Source organism: Siniperca chuatsi, linkage group LG11 (genome assembly GCF_020085105.1).
Source record: "Siniperca chuatsi isolate FFG_IHB_CAS linkage group LG11, ASM2008510v1, whole genome shotgun sequence".
Classification (NCBI taxonomy): Eukaryota; Metazoa; Chordata; class Actinopteri; order Centrarchiformes; family Sinipercidae; genus Siniperca; species Siniperca chuatsi.
Genome location: NC_058052.1, coordinates 19,880,703 through 19,896,080, shown reverse-complemented (window position 1 = coordinate 19,896,080; position 15,378 = coordinate 19,880,703). Strand labels below are relative to the sequence as shown.

The 15,378-nt window shown below is 38.1% G+C and overlaps 1 protein-coding gene across 8 annotated transcripts in view; it reads left to right on the top strand.

Moving 5' to 3' along the window:
* The window catches only part of grid1a (glutamate receptor, ionotropic, delta 1a), a 226,702-nt gene that overhangs the window by 173,962 nt on the left and 37,362 nt on the right, over window positions 1–15,378 (top strand). For all 8 annotated transcript variants that reach the window (XM_044214808.1, XM_044214807.1, XM_044214809.1 and 5 more), the window contains one exon: window positions 8,290–8,343. In XM_044214808.1, coding sequence (XP_044070743.1) covers window positions 8,290–8,343 — 54 coding nt within the window. The remainder of the gene's footprint in view (window positions 1–8,289; window positions 8,344–15,378) is intronic.

Below are 15,378 nucleotides of genomic sequence, written 5' to 3'. Positions count from 1 at the left end.
TTAACGCTCTGTGTAATATTGTCCTCTACTTTTACACTGTCTTAAAATGTAATTCTTAATCTGCAACGCTACATTTGTGTTTGTGTTGTGTAAATATAAAACAAGCTTGTGTTTTACAGTGTGTAGCTTTTTTACAGTACATTTACTATATATCTGCTTGTCCTTGTAGTAACTGTAGTCACAGATGAACAAAATAACTTTTGGTGAGGTAATCAGTTTCTTCTCTGTTAATTATCCTGGTTTATTACATCCATCAGCTGTGCAATAAAAATTCAATTGCAAATATCATCAAAGAGCCACAACATAAATTTCCCCCAGGTGCAGGGGTTTAGTTTATGTTCAGTGCTTCCCCAAGGGCAATCTGCAAAAATGCAAAGTAATTCATCTTCTACTAAGATGTATTGTGCAAGAAGTTTGCTTTGGTGTCTTGTTAAAATGCTAACCAAGTTTGAATTTTCCTAAAAAGTCTCTTTGGTCATAGCAAAGCTTGCTCATATTGCCACACACTTGTTGAGTTGATTTCTTTTAAAAATATATATATAATTATTTTTGTCTGGGCCATTAAATGGTGTAGGTATTTGTGGCAACCTGGCAAAGAGTGTCTGATTATGAGAAAGTTTAATATTTTGGAAATTCACATGTTGCCAGGGCTTGAGATCCCTGCGTACAACAGAGTATAACCTTTTCAATTCTGTAAACAGAATGACTTCTGTTTTAATGGTTGTTTTGAAAAATTATTTTGGCTGAATTATACAGAGAGAAAAATAAAGTTTTGAATAATATAAATATTTTATAGAACTGGTTGGAGAGAAAGCATTTTCATTTAATAGCAACAGAGTTATGTGACTGGATCCAGTTCAAGTTTTTTTATTTACATACCCTCTTATTACAAGTCTGTCTCAAAGTAATTGTTGGTGTGGCGGGTTAAATCCATGCTAAGACCACGTCCATTGTACATTTGAAAAATAGCAACTGTTCCAAAACCCTTGCCCTGAAGGGTCTTACGGCCTTACTGAATGTCTGCACTCAGGAGGCCCCTCAGCCTGCTATGGTATTCATCAAATGTCACACCTAGTTTTAATCCTGTTAGTGACTCTCAGAAATCCCCCTCACAACATTACAGCTCACAATATGTGCAGCAGTCCACAGAAAGAATTTGTCACAGGGACAGTTAAAAAGTAGCCACCACATACCGTCAGGGTGGCTGTGGTTCAGGTTTAGTGGTAGACTGCATGGTAGCTCGCTGCCATCAGTGTGTGTGTGTGTGTGTGTGTGTGTGTGTGTGTGTGTGTGTGTGTGTGTGTGAATGAGAGGCAATATTGTAAAGCGCTGTAAAGCCAACAATATAGATATTAGCCAAATGGTTCATCTGGTACTAAGGCAGGTGTTTTTAGAAATAAAAGTGCTTATGTGATATTTATTCTCCATTCATGTCAATGTCATGACCAGTTTCATTTAAAAAAAAATTGTCCAGGTCTATATCTGTCCTAACACAAAAATTATGTTTACATGGAGCAGAAAAATTGATGCAACTTTTTTTTTTAATTTAAAATAAATTGTGCTGATTGTTAAATATTGCAAACATAGAAGTTCAAATGTACCTTTTGTACATTTCTATACAAAAAACACTGTATTGCAGCCATAAGCACAGTGCTAAGGTTCCTCTAATTTTAGTCCATATAACGAGGCTAATGTGCCAACTGGTGAGTCTCCTACTGGGGACATTAGCTATTCCACTCATGGCTATATCGTAAGCCTGTGGGAAGCTAACTACATGCAGAGAAAAGCTAGCAGCTTTAGTACCATGGCAGATGAGAGTCGTGATTTGTTTTTAACGTGACACACGTGTGCTATCTTCTTGGGAGGTACACCTGGTCTTAAATACTGAAAGTGGAAGGTCAGAAGAGATGTGTTCAGGTGTTGGATTATTACTGATCAGTAACCCGACTTACCTTTCTCTTAGATTCATCAGTAAGTAGTAAGATGGCGGTGATGAATTCAGACCTAACCCATACATGCATGGTTTACATACTGTACATATTTACATGTGTCCTTATGTAAAGGGCATGCCCATTTGTATATCTGCACCAGTCTAAAGGTGTACTGAGGGCAGTTGGTACCTTTTGTGTTCAATGCTGTTTCGATGGCGCAGATTAAATGGCTTGAAGGTGTGTTTCCACAGCAACGGTGGCAAGGCTAGGTTCCAAGGGACTATTGTGAATCTTTTATGACAGACCTCATTACTCCTTCCTGGCTTCTTTGTGACATCCTCACACTGAAGAAACACAGAAGGTGTGACAGCAACCAAAACTTTTTCATTGTCCACCCTCTTTATTATTAATTATGGCCAAATACCAAGACTCTGTGAAAGGCACCCACTTCAAACCAACAGAAGCCTTTGGTTGCTATGCACACACTGACCAAAACTATGGTGCATTGTCTTGAATAGGGACAAATCTGTTGTCATTGAACTCACACACTCAGTAAGAGTAAAAGAGGGAGGGAGGTAAACAAGGCCACATCTGCATTCTGAGAGCATTTCAGTGACAAGAAAATGTAACAATCAGTGCATGAATGTACTCACTATACTATACGATGGATGGATGGATGGATGTTAGGGGTGTGTATTTTCCCTCTCAGATAATTCTACATACATAGTCCACAGTCAGATACCCAAATCACTAACCCTAAAACGATACAGATGAATTTGTAATGATACAATCCACTGCAATTCAAAACCAATTCAGTTCAGCCGCAAAGGTTTTGATCTTTTTATTTTTTTTATAATAAATATGTGACTAAAATAAATCACTTATTTCCTCAATTGTTATTTCAACAATAGTAAACACGGGCAGTGACACTGGAGAACGTTTTAGTTTAGTAGTTCAGTTTCAGTTCTCAAATGCTGCAGACCGAGCATTGTTTACCTCAGTTCCTGGGTCAGTGTCATCCTTCTGAATTTAGTATTTTCAATAATGCTGTTTGGGTGCATGTCTCTGTAAATATAACAGCACAAGGCTTCAGGAACCGGGAGGAGTTGGGGCCAGTTAGAATCAGCATTACTGCTAATGCTTTCCTCCTGTTGACTGCTCCTCCCGGCAACTACTGACTAACGGCGTTAAGTGCCACTGGCTTATTATATGATACAAATGCGCATTTTGAAGACTGCAAATGCAATGTAAAGATTTCAGGCAGTGTTGTACATGATAGTCTGACATTTCTTGTAGTATGGGAATGCTGGATGCCCTGCAGCAGGTATGTGATTGGAGAGATCGATTAATCTTTACACCCCTGGTAGATATAAAATAGATTCAGATACTGTAGATGGGTAGATATAGACTCAGACAGATGGGTAGGTGGATCGGAAGACTCATACATACAGAGATTCAGATAGATACATTGAGTGATTAATTCTATTATTATTACTATTCTATTATTGATAGAATAAAACTAATACTGTAATTGTAATGAGTAAATTTTGCATATCTTTGTTGATTTTATATCAAAACTTTAAACATCAAATGTGCCTTTTTGTACAACCAAATCACTCATTCAGTGAACAGCAAATGCACTGAGTAAACAAATGTCTTTATTTTTTTCCAGCTGGGAGGAAAGGTGCTTACTCTTTCCACATGGTGATACTGTAGACACTTGTTTTGAAGACCTATTGAATTTAGATCATTATCTAAGCTGTAAGCTGCAGGGTGGGGATTTGCTTCACTTGCAAGATCTGTACACTGTAATGTGAGCAAATGAGAAAGTTGTGATCATTACACAAACAACGTTTTTACATGGCCGTGTGTGTTGTGTTATAAGCAAGGCATTTTATCATTTTCTTCTTTTTTTGGTGCATCCTAAATTTGAGTTTTAGTCCAGCTCAAGTGAAAATGTCACAGTTGAAATACATAGTAGCTGTTGATATAAAGCTACTGTAGCTGATATTAGAAGCAACAGCAATAATTTTAATTAGCAATTAAAGTACAACACCTCTCTAAAACAGTATCAACAAAATCTAAACATTATAACCTTCATGAAGGTAGGATTTATTGAAGGACTGTAGACAGAATTCATATTAGTTAGGTGTACCTAATAAACTGGCAACTGAATGTACAATCCATATTGGCTTTGCTTTCAAACTTTTAAAACATGATTTTGTTCTGCAACAGATAATTGTGTTGAATGAGTTTACACTGAGCGCTCTCATCTATACACAGTTGACAGTCGTCTGAGGCTTGCCCAAACCTCTCCCCACCTATTTTCACATCCTTCTAACCACAATTCCTCTCAATCCCTTTTCAGCTGTCACGGTTTTAAATTGGAGTTGGCATTCTCTGGCTGCCTTTGTGGCATTGCTACTGTAAGAGCATGCCTGGGGTACTTTGCCTCTCTGATTAGAGATCTTACTGTCGCCAGGCTTTGGCTGTATCAACAGTATAGAATATTCCTCAGATGTCACTCCAGGCTCTTGTCTATGCCTCCTTCTCCAAAACCACATTGATCTCCAGAGTTTCACTATTACTTCATCTCCTGAAGTGAATGGAAAGAAAGAAAACGCACAAAGCTGAAATTACTCTGCCTGGATGTCGATAACATTTATGGATTTTCAGGCTTTGGTGTGATAAATTTTGATCAAAGGGGAAAACCCTTGCTTAGTTCAACTGAAATAGGACAACGTGTGATTAGGAAAGGTCTCATTAGACAAAATAATGCAGGAATTGTATGGAGGCACAAGGGGCTTTTGTATTTAAGAGCTGCAAGTTTTGAATCCTAATGAGCAACTCCCTTAAGTACTGTATGTTTTGTGATGTTTCTGAGGTCTCACGATCCAGGCTCTTTTCACTTAAAATCTTATTTCACATTTTGAATGAAGAACTATCTGAACTATGAAGCTATGAATGTAAAGTCTCAGTTTAGTGTTCTGTTACATTAAATATCAATTCCCATGAGATTAAAAACATTAGTCGTTTTCACCTTTTGCTTTCTTAAATTGATGTTGGAGAAAATGACAATGACGACTAACAAAGACCTCACAGTGATCACCTATGATTTCAGCATAGCTGTCAGTCTGTTACAGCAGCTCCCAAACACTTCCGTTTGTCAGCGAAATTATGTGTTTGTCCCATCAATACAACAGCGAGATTAAACAGCAGCTCACAAACATCTTTTAGCTTAATAAGGCTTTATTTCTAGAGTGTCTAAAGTTGTCAGTCTTCAGTTGTGCTGTGAACTGGGGCTGAACCTCTCAAGTGGTGAGTTCTGCTGTGCCCAGGGCTTCAACAAAACATTGCATCCCAGCTGGTACACATTAACTAACCCACACTACAGTTCTTGACATTGTTTTTACCACTATGGCATCTGACAGATTTTGTCTGGAACAATGAATGCAGCTCAAGGAGCTGTCATCTCTCTTGAATGTCAAGGTTATTCTTCAAGGCATACAATAGTTCTCATTGTCAGATTGTATTTAGGACCGGAGAGACATTATCATAATTTGAATTAATGGATTATTCACACATCAAAGGATTTTGCTGATATTTTCCCATCATACAGATTACAGGAAACCCCTAGTGATCTTTTGCTTTTAACTTAAAGGTTTATGGTAAATTGTTGTGCCAGTGAGGTCATAGCTTCACAAGCCGTGTTTTACTGATGAAAGAATGATTCAAATTATTTTATCTTGTCAAAGCAAACAGTCCTATTGTTATTCAGGGATGGTTCAAGTATTAATGTAATTATCCATGTGAAGAAATCTGCCTTGCACCATCTGCAAAATGATATGTTTGCACATTAAGAGATGGAAAACTACTAGCACTGAAATAGTAAAACTCAAACATTGTAATAAAATAATTTTTCCATACACTGTTCAGTGTTATTTTAGTAACACACACACACAGTTCACTTTCATCTATCTGCTTCTGCTCCTTCTTTTTGCTTACCTTTAGCCTAAAGTGGTCCCTACGGCTCTACCGTGAGCACTATAGCCATCATTCTTCTCCAAATCTTGCTTTGCACACAGAGACGCACATACTCACATGCACAGGCCCTCCAGTGTTATGTTGTGCCTGAAGGTTGTGCGACAGAGTAGTGAAACATTTCCTTCCTTTCTGTCTTTCCTTGCAGTATGATAAATGCCTAGATAAATAACAATATCAACTACTATACCAACATGGTGAATGTGGATCACATAGACTATCTGCATTTTGATGACTGAAGCGGAAAATTCCTGTACTATGAATATACTGATCAGATTTGCACACGGACCCTCTTGATCTGAATATGACTTAATTCAGTTGAATAGTTTCACCAATAACCAACATGCCCACCATACAAGACTGAAATTAACCATTTTGTCAGTGCATCAATAAATGTCAGAATGTCAGAAATCTTGTTGTCAAGGGTACTAAGGGACTAAAGGATAGTCCCCATGACACATGTTCCTGCTCTTTTACTACATAAATCTTCAGCAGGTCTCTAAGTCCAGCATCTGTCTGTTGTTCCATAGCATCCATTGATAATGTTGGCCTTTCCATTAGAATTTTAGGGCGATTTGTGAAGGCATATGGCCCCACTCTTTAATTTTAAGTACAACACGTGGCATTTCAAGCGTGGAGGTAAATATTGCTCTTGGTCGTCTTGCAGTTTGATGAGCTCAAAAATGAAAGGAGCATTAAAATCAAATCATGACTCTTCCAAGGTTAGAAGATCGATTGGCAGCTTTTGGTGCTGTGCTCTGCACCAGCTATTATTGATGAGCATGGTGTTGTTGAGTAAAAATGCAGCAGGGTTCCGTCGATTACATGTTGAGACATCAGACTTCATTGCTTTGTGTGAAACGGATTCATTTAGACACTAATAATAGCAATTTGCAGGAGAGGGCATGTAGTGAGACGCTAAGCATGACAGATGTCAAATGTGTGCAGTCTCGTGACGGATGGAGGAACTCCATACTGAGATGGACGGTGATTCCAGTGGGGGTTATTTACACCTGTAGTGAGAGGTTTTAAGTCACTGAGTGCTTTACATGCATTTCAGTAACCAGATTAGTCTGTTTTGTGCCGGTTTCTGTAATTGGGGTAGAGAAACCTCTCCTGGAAATTTTTTTTTATTTATTTTTTATTTTTTTTCCATGTATACATGTAACCAGGTTTATGTATTTGCCTGACAAAGACCTCAGATAGGGAAAATAAAAGGAGAGAGTATTACGCAAGGTGCATCCTTGTATTTAAATAATTCCATTCAATGTCTGACTAAAACTCTCACAAAGTAGCTGTTATATGTCTAAATAAGGTTTCCACCACTGAATATTTGTAAAAGTACAGATTTCAGGCACAACTTCACCTACTTCTAAGGTGCATGAGGAAGGGACAAAGTCTGAAGAAATCAAAACTCCTGCACCACTTGTAGTCTATAATGAACAACTTTATTGTCAGACCACCGCGTTTTGTCATCATCATTGGAGGACCCTGATGAAGGCCACAAGCCGAAACCTGGTGGTCTGACAATACAGTTGTTTTTTTCACATACTACAAGTGTTGCTGGAGTCTTGACCTCTTAAAATTCAAACAGTCGCACTGTAAAGAAAAGCTGTGCACTCTCACTACAGTTGTCTCATTATATAAGAATGCTTCCAAAATAAATACCAAAAATGGTGACCCCATCTTAGCTGTGATAGCAGAAACTGTTGGTCAGTTGTAAATAGGTCCGTATGTCTGTCTGAGCCTTAACACCTCATTACACACCTTATTTGTCAGTATTTGGCCAATTTATTTTTCTTCAGAGTTGACCCTCTAGTGCCACAGAATCTGACAGGTTACAGATTTATATTCAACACTGGCACCTATTCCTGTGGGCTTCACATTTTCTATGTTACTTTCACAATGTACTTTATAAGCTAAGGTGAAATGAGTATGGCTAATGAAGCAAGTCCCATAGCAGGGGGCATAATATGTGCATCTGTATTCCAGGCTTCATTCTCACATCCAGTGTAAAAAATATTCAGCTTGTATATAGCAGGTGTGCTCAGCATAGCATAATTTATAATGGCTGTTTGTCCACTATGCTCCAGGTAGTATGATTTTGATGCATCCCATGATGTTTTTTCCTCCCCTGACCCATCAGACCAGCACCATCTCTGTGTTCCTCTCGATTTACAAATTAAGTTCCAGCGATACCTGAGGGGTGACTGACTTGAACTATTCTAAGATCTCAATGCATTGCACACAAGGTTCTTAAAATGTCCTTCTTTCTTTGTCTGTCCTCTCTCTTTTTTCTTTTTATTTATCACTGCAGGCTGTGGAAACCAACCTGGCATCCAAGGACAGTCACTGGGTCTATGCCAATGAGGTGAGGCCAAACACAAACACACTTATATGCACCTGAGTGAATTTAGACCTTAGTGTCAGTTTGCCTCTGTCAGCACAGAGTCTCATATGCTGCCAAGGCGCACACAAACACATGAAAACCTATAACACTGTCACTGTGCACTTTCATATTCACTTATTCATTAGTAGCACATGTTTTTTTTATTTTATCTTGGCTGCCTGAGGGACCTTTAGTTGATATTTCCCTAACTTTAACCCCTCTGTACCAGTGCGTGTGTGTGTGTGACATTGACCTAAAGTGGCTGTAACAGCACAAAATTCAAGTGCACTTTGTGAATACAGAACAGTGGACTCTCTCTTTAGCTTTATTGCCTCAGCGTTGTATTTCCACTTATTCAACATCATTTAAAGATAAGATGGGAGTCACAGGATTGGCCCGATACTAAAAGCAGTGGATGAAAGACGTTAGATAAAAGGTTGCTACCAGTTGATTTACCTGGAATATTAGCATTGCTGTGCCTAATAGGAGCTCTCTGTCAACACAAACATAAATCAATGTCCATGTATTTTAATGAAATGTCACCTCCTCACTTATGCAAACATCTGAATCTGTGCTCAACATCCAAAACATGACACATATTGATCCATAATCCATAGAGCATGATTAATATGCGTATGTACCCCAGATAGCTGATGTTGTTTAAGCAACATTCATAGAAATATTCAAAAACTGTAGGGCAAGTCAATTTTATTTATCTAGCCCAATATCAAATCACACATTTGCATGAAGGGGCTTTAAGATCTGTACAGCATATGACACTCTCTATCCTTAGACCCTTGATTTGAATAAGGAAACCCCAAAAAAAAAAAAAAACTTTAACGGGATAAAAAATTAACTGTGTGGCAAATTAACTCTTGAAGCATATTACAGTACACATTAGACTTTAACCAACAACTATAAAATAGTCATTTATGCTTTAGTTAGAAATTCACGGTGCAGCATATCAGTAGCTTAAATATTGATTTACAAAAGTTAATGAGGCTCAATGTGTTAAACCCTACTGGTATCTGGTAGCCTAATTTACCTCATTTTAGACTATAATGAGCTTTTATAAAATACTACCTTGTTATGTTTTCACCGTCCATTTCAGCATACACATAACTAAAGTATTGATTTACAACAGCTAATGAGACCTTGAGTTCTTTTAAACTTTTTCTGTGTCTGGCATTATTTTGTTTATATGTCTCCAAAAAAGCTTTCATATTCTCAAACAAGATGATAATAGGGACTGTAATTCTTAATTTGAAGGAGTATTCACACACAAACTCATGCATGCCTTTCAGTCAATTACCACAAACCTCCACCAAGACATTAGCTTTAATTGCTTTAATTCAAACTCTGGGAAAGTATGAACTAAAGACATGTTAATTTCTATGGCATTCCCTTAATAGTTGATGTGATGTGGCATACCTCTCCCTGGTACACATTTAATGGGGAAGAATGTGCCTGGTTGTATCTGTGAACTATGAAATACGAATATCCCCATTCTCTTTGTTTGATGTCTTTCTTTCTCTCAATCCCTCTTTCAATATGTAATTTTCATTTTCCACTTCCCTCTTTCGCTCTTTGCTCTCTTTCTAAAGGCGGTGAAAAGGTTGTTTTTTTTAACGCTTTATCCTTGTTTTTTTCTTCTTCCTGTAATTTTTGTTTAGCCTTTCCTCTTCTCTCTCTCTTTCCCTGCCTTTCATTTCATCACCAAAGATAAACTGCCCATGAAGCTGACAATCACCTTGAAATGAGAATAACACAGACATGTTGAAAAGGCTAACAGGAAAATTCAATTACCACTCATGCCGATTTATTTTTCTTACAGATGTTGGCCTCCAGAGCTCTGAAAAAAATAACATGAAAACTCATGAGCACCTAACTAGACCTTTCGTTTAAATCCTATTTTTCTCATAGAACCCTTTTACCAACAAGACCCACCTTGTAAGTTGAATCTAGGCATGTATCTAACTGCAAATGATTTATCCACAATTCTTGCTGATCTCTGAAGGGGAAGGAGATTTAAAGGAAGGTGCAGAGCTAATTTGTTTCCATTAGCCTGTAATTTGTTTTCTAAGAAGCGCCTAACATGGCTAATGGCACAAAGATTGTGCAAGAGATTGTTTAATTAATTCGAATAAGTGAGAGGACAGACAAACACAGTGATTATCAGAGTAAGATTTTTCAGATTATTATGTTTCTATTTTATTATTTTTATGGGTTATTTCACCAACTGCAACAACTATGAATCACTCTCCTTTTGTAGCAATTGCTGGTGAATTATATACTCCCACCTTACTACACAGCTATAATATACTAGATACTGTTTCCTGCACTCATGGAAATCCTGTTTGCCTGACCAGTTGCAATCCGGCTGTATCACAAAATCCTGCAGGGAAATAACAGCTTTCCATGTTACCTCTTTCGCCTGTTGGTGCAACATTCCCTGCGGACAGTTGCTCCTATTCGGCTGCCTGTTCATGACTGAGCTGTGACATTAATTTTAACCAGGTGATCTTGAGGCTCACTGTGGCCTGCCCACCCCATCAGCTCCCCAGGCTCCTGCCAGTCTTTACACCCCACACAGTCAAAGCGAGGTCTCACATTTCATTCAAGTCTCACGACAAGCGGTTATGTTAATCTGCCACCGGCGGCAACATGTGGCTCGATGAATGTAGCTGTCAAGCTAGAAAGGCGATAAGAGCACAGAGTGAGATGGATGGAGACAGAAAATGATGATGACGAGTGAGTATGATCACAAGTCGAAAAACAATGAGGTGTAAAAAGCAAGATAAACAAAAAGGAATAAAACAGAGGCTATGTCCTCATAAGTCAGTGTTTTCATTCAGGGGCATCATACGCATTACACTTGCATTACAGTATAAAGTGACAATATTATATGCAGTAACTTGAAGATTTAAAAATACAGAAATAGGTTAAAGGTTGTTAATCAAACATGGATGTACTCCAGCAAATTAGTACTTAGATAAGTTGGGGGACTTGCAAGAGACAAGAGAGAGATATCCTGACCCTTTTAGTCCCTAGTATGGGTCACGCTCCAAAAACACTGCATTTTTCTCATCAAGCCACAACATTTTAAAACTGTCATTCGTAAAAGCGGTGGAGTGCCCCTTTAAGAAAAATAAATGTTTGACTGTAAAACAATGAACTTTCCTCTCGACAAACTTTTCTTCAGTTGCAAATATTTTTTTTAGTTTGAGACAGACACTAATGCATTTTAAAACCAAAGGAGTTGGTTTGAGTGGCACACAGTTCTTGAGCCCTCAGGGTATAACAACTTATTCAACACATAAATGACCAACATAATCTGTAGGAAAAAAGAAAAAAGCTGTGAAATTGGAGTGTAAGAAGTGCAGTTGGACTTGATGTGAGCAGGAGGGCACGAGGATGACAGGCAGGCGTGCGTCTCCCTATACCACCCACTAAACCAGGGTGCTGCAGCTGCTAGCACACAGAAGGTTGTCTGCATCTGACACTGTCTAGTGGACTCAGATGGATTGCACATTCTGGGAGGATTTGTTGTTGTTTTTTTCCCTTCAAAGGCGGGACGGTGACACCTCAGAATGTTTGATGGATTAGGTGGCTGTGCCTGCTGTGACAGAGTCGAGGAGGACAGTCATGATATGACTGATGTCTTGGGTAACTGCCCATCAAGCAACTGAGATGGAAACCCTATTCTACTGACGCACCAGACTGTGGGACAGGGATGTGGATTACTGAAGAGGCCACTTATGAGATAAAGAAATGTTACATTTTCAATTAGCTTATTGCATATTTAAAGTACTGTATAACATTGCATTTACTCAAAACACTGAATTTGCTGTTATGATCCTTTGTACCATGACGAGCATCCATACAGAAACCCAAATCATATGTCAAAAAATGATGTACTAACCCACAAATGGTGACCACAGGAGACATCCGGCGTTATGGTCATAAATCAAAAGGAACCCAGACAGGCGACTCCCTTCACTAACCACCTTATCTAAATGTTGCAACAGTTACATGTCATTTTATGAATGCAACTGTGTGAATTAACTGATACAATATAGGAAACCGGCAGTAATGACTGAAACACATTTCATCATACTACATATATACATTCCTATCCAGGTCACAGCCATGTGTGCATGTGTCTCCAGGTTGCACTAGTGATTGCATTTTCAACCTGTTTTAAGAAATTCAAAGGCCATAGAATTATGGTGTGCTATAGTTGACAGTGATGCACCAACCATTGGATATTTAATAAGAAATAACCACTTTGATCTCCTGAGGAAGCGACACAGTGCCACAAAGCTGTTGTGAGTTTACTTTACTAATCAGTTTTTACTGGCAGCGCTTGAGAGAATTATTAATAAAGCCCAATAAAACCCTAGCTTCATAATCATAATTAACATAACATGCCAATTTGAGGATTAAACGATCGTCAAAAGAGTGACTAAAGAGCCACTGCTAATGCAGGTCTGTGCGTCTGCACAGTAACCTGAAACACAAAGAACCCTGTTACCCACATTATTTTCCCTCTACTGTATATTGACCTTTTTCATAATAAATGTAATCTTAGTCTGATTTAACACTTGCATAGTGTTGTTTTACTACTGTAGTTGTCATTTTTAATACAAGAAAGGAAAAGGAAAGGAAATACATATTGTAGGCACCTTATTTAAGATTTGGTTTATTGTGGTTGGATGTTAAGAAACTTTTCAAATATATATTGTGATATTGCATAATACACAATATAACAGCAGTGTCTCTTAGTGTATTACATATTTTTTGCACATGAATGACGTGCGGTATTTGTCCTCTCTGAATAAAAAAAGTAAATATCTTTTCCATATGCAGTTATTTATCTGACTTTTTCAATGCAACAGCACTACCTGAATATGACATGGCATTGATTGTAATTGTAATGTAAATCAACAAAAGGCGACTTGTGTTACTTTATGTTTGAATTTGTTTTTTCCATTGCAAAAGAACAATAGGACACCAAATATTCAGTTCTATAACAAGATAGCTGGATAATAATGTAATCTTGGTTATTTTCTGGCTAACTAATTACCTTTTCTCAACTGAAAGCACGTTAAAAAAAGACATGTATGTTTTATAGGCAAGAACAACTCAAATTAATTTCATACCCACTCCACTGTGCTTTGTTCGTCTTCTCTGACTCCCATTACAGTACTACTCAATTTAGTTGCCTGCAGCTTCAAAAAGCACCTTAACTTCTAATTAAATCGCTGTCATGATTACTGGTAAATTTTTTATTTATTTCTAGTGAAAGATTAATAACATTGACTGAGCAGCACAAAGAGGATAATTTATCTGTCAGCTGAACTTGATTTGATTAATGTATTTTGGTCATGACTGTAATTGAAACATGGCCGTGCTGTATTCACTTTTTTAGAAATTTGAGTGGGTTACCTCCAAGGAGCTTAACACCTGAACTGATTGTATGATAATTGTAGATTTAAAAAATCAGTTTATGATGTTATATGCTTGAGTCCAGACAAGCAGATATGTTCTCTAGTGCTTCTAGTGCTCCTAAAATCCATGGGATGACCATTGTAGTCAGAGGCCTGGATGTATCAGTCCTATGCATTCTTTATGTTCTAATGGGTGATTTTTGTGTGCATATTGCACAAGTGAAATGTATCATAGTGCTGTCCAAATTCTGACTTAATGGTCTGTACTTTCTCCTCAAACAGAGGTTAAAAGGCACACATTTTGTCAGCCATGTCCCATACAGTCAGTGCCACTGCCAGGTCAGGTTATGACACAAATGTCACCCATGATGGTGACAGAACACTTGGACCGGGTTGCGCTGGAAGTTATTAGCTTGGACGTGAGGGTTTGGCTCTGTGAACCATGCGGCATAATTCATCTGATTAATGTGTCACGGCAAATCATGAATATTCATACTTTCCACCTGACTGACTGCGAAGAGGTTGAACCCAGTTTTGGACAAATAATGTGTGTGTGTGTGTGTGTGGTGGGGGGGCAAGATTGACTGTTAACTGAAATAACGTAAGTATACAGAGAGACAAAGTAAGAATGATGGAAAGATTGAAAACCACAGTAGGATGAAAGCAGAAAAGCATTATACAAGGACAGAACCCAGGAGAAATTAAAACTGAGGCAGGACAGAGACCAGAAGTAACAACAGAGAGGTTGATGCAAAAGGGAGAGATCAAAATGTCTGATTAGGAAAACAGATAGGGAGCACAGATTCAGCCATGTGTGGTGAAGGATTATATCAACCCAGAGCTGTTTTAAGTTTTGACCTGACAGTAGCCTCACAGCCTTATTTTCAGATAGTATATGAACCCAACGTTTCCCAAGAAACTCATTGTCTGCCTCAGCATTGACCATTGTCCTGCTCTGGAGACTAGCAGGCAGCTCAATGTCTCATGAATATTGATCCAATCCTTTACGCATGCATCCCTCTGCAGAAGAGGGCCAAGGGTTACCTGCACTATTATTGGGAAGGATATACTTGAAATGTGCACTGATTTGTCAATCTAATGAGAATTACAAAGTAAGCGAGTTTCCTAGATGATGAATTGTATAGTAACATTTGACATATAAAAACAACAATTCATGATTTTCTTTCTGTCTGTATCTTTTAAGCTTTGTTTGATCATTGTTAATGTACACTGGGTTTTTGTTCTACAAACAGCAACAGAAAAATTAAATTCTCAAAATTAAGTTGAGCACACAGGTTCATATTTCAAACCCTAGCCTCGAACAGTTGTTCCCATTTTATTTGTTGGAACTACCCTCACTTTATCTCACTTTATCTCGTATGTAATTGCTCTGTAGCCCCCCAATGTATCATCTGATATTTTAATTGCTTAAGAAGCAGGCACAGCCAACGCAACCCCTCCGAGGTTTAGTGTCTTCTCCAAATTTCCACTCAGGAAGCTGCTTTTCAAAAACTGCAAATTCATAGTTTGTGTCATGATTCCTCACTGTGCACAAATCCCAATAAGA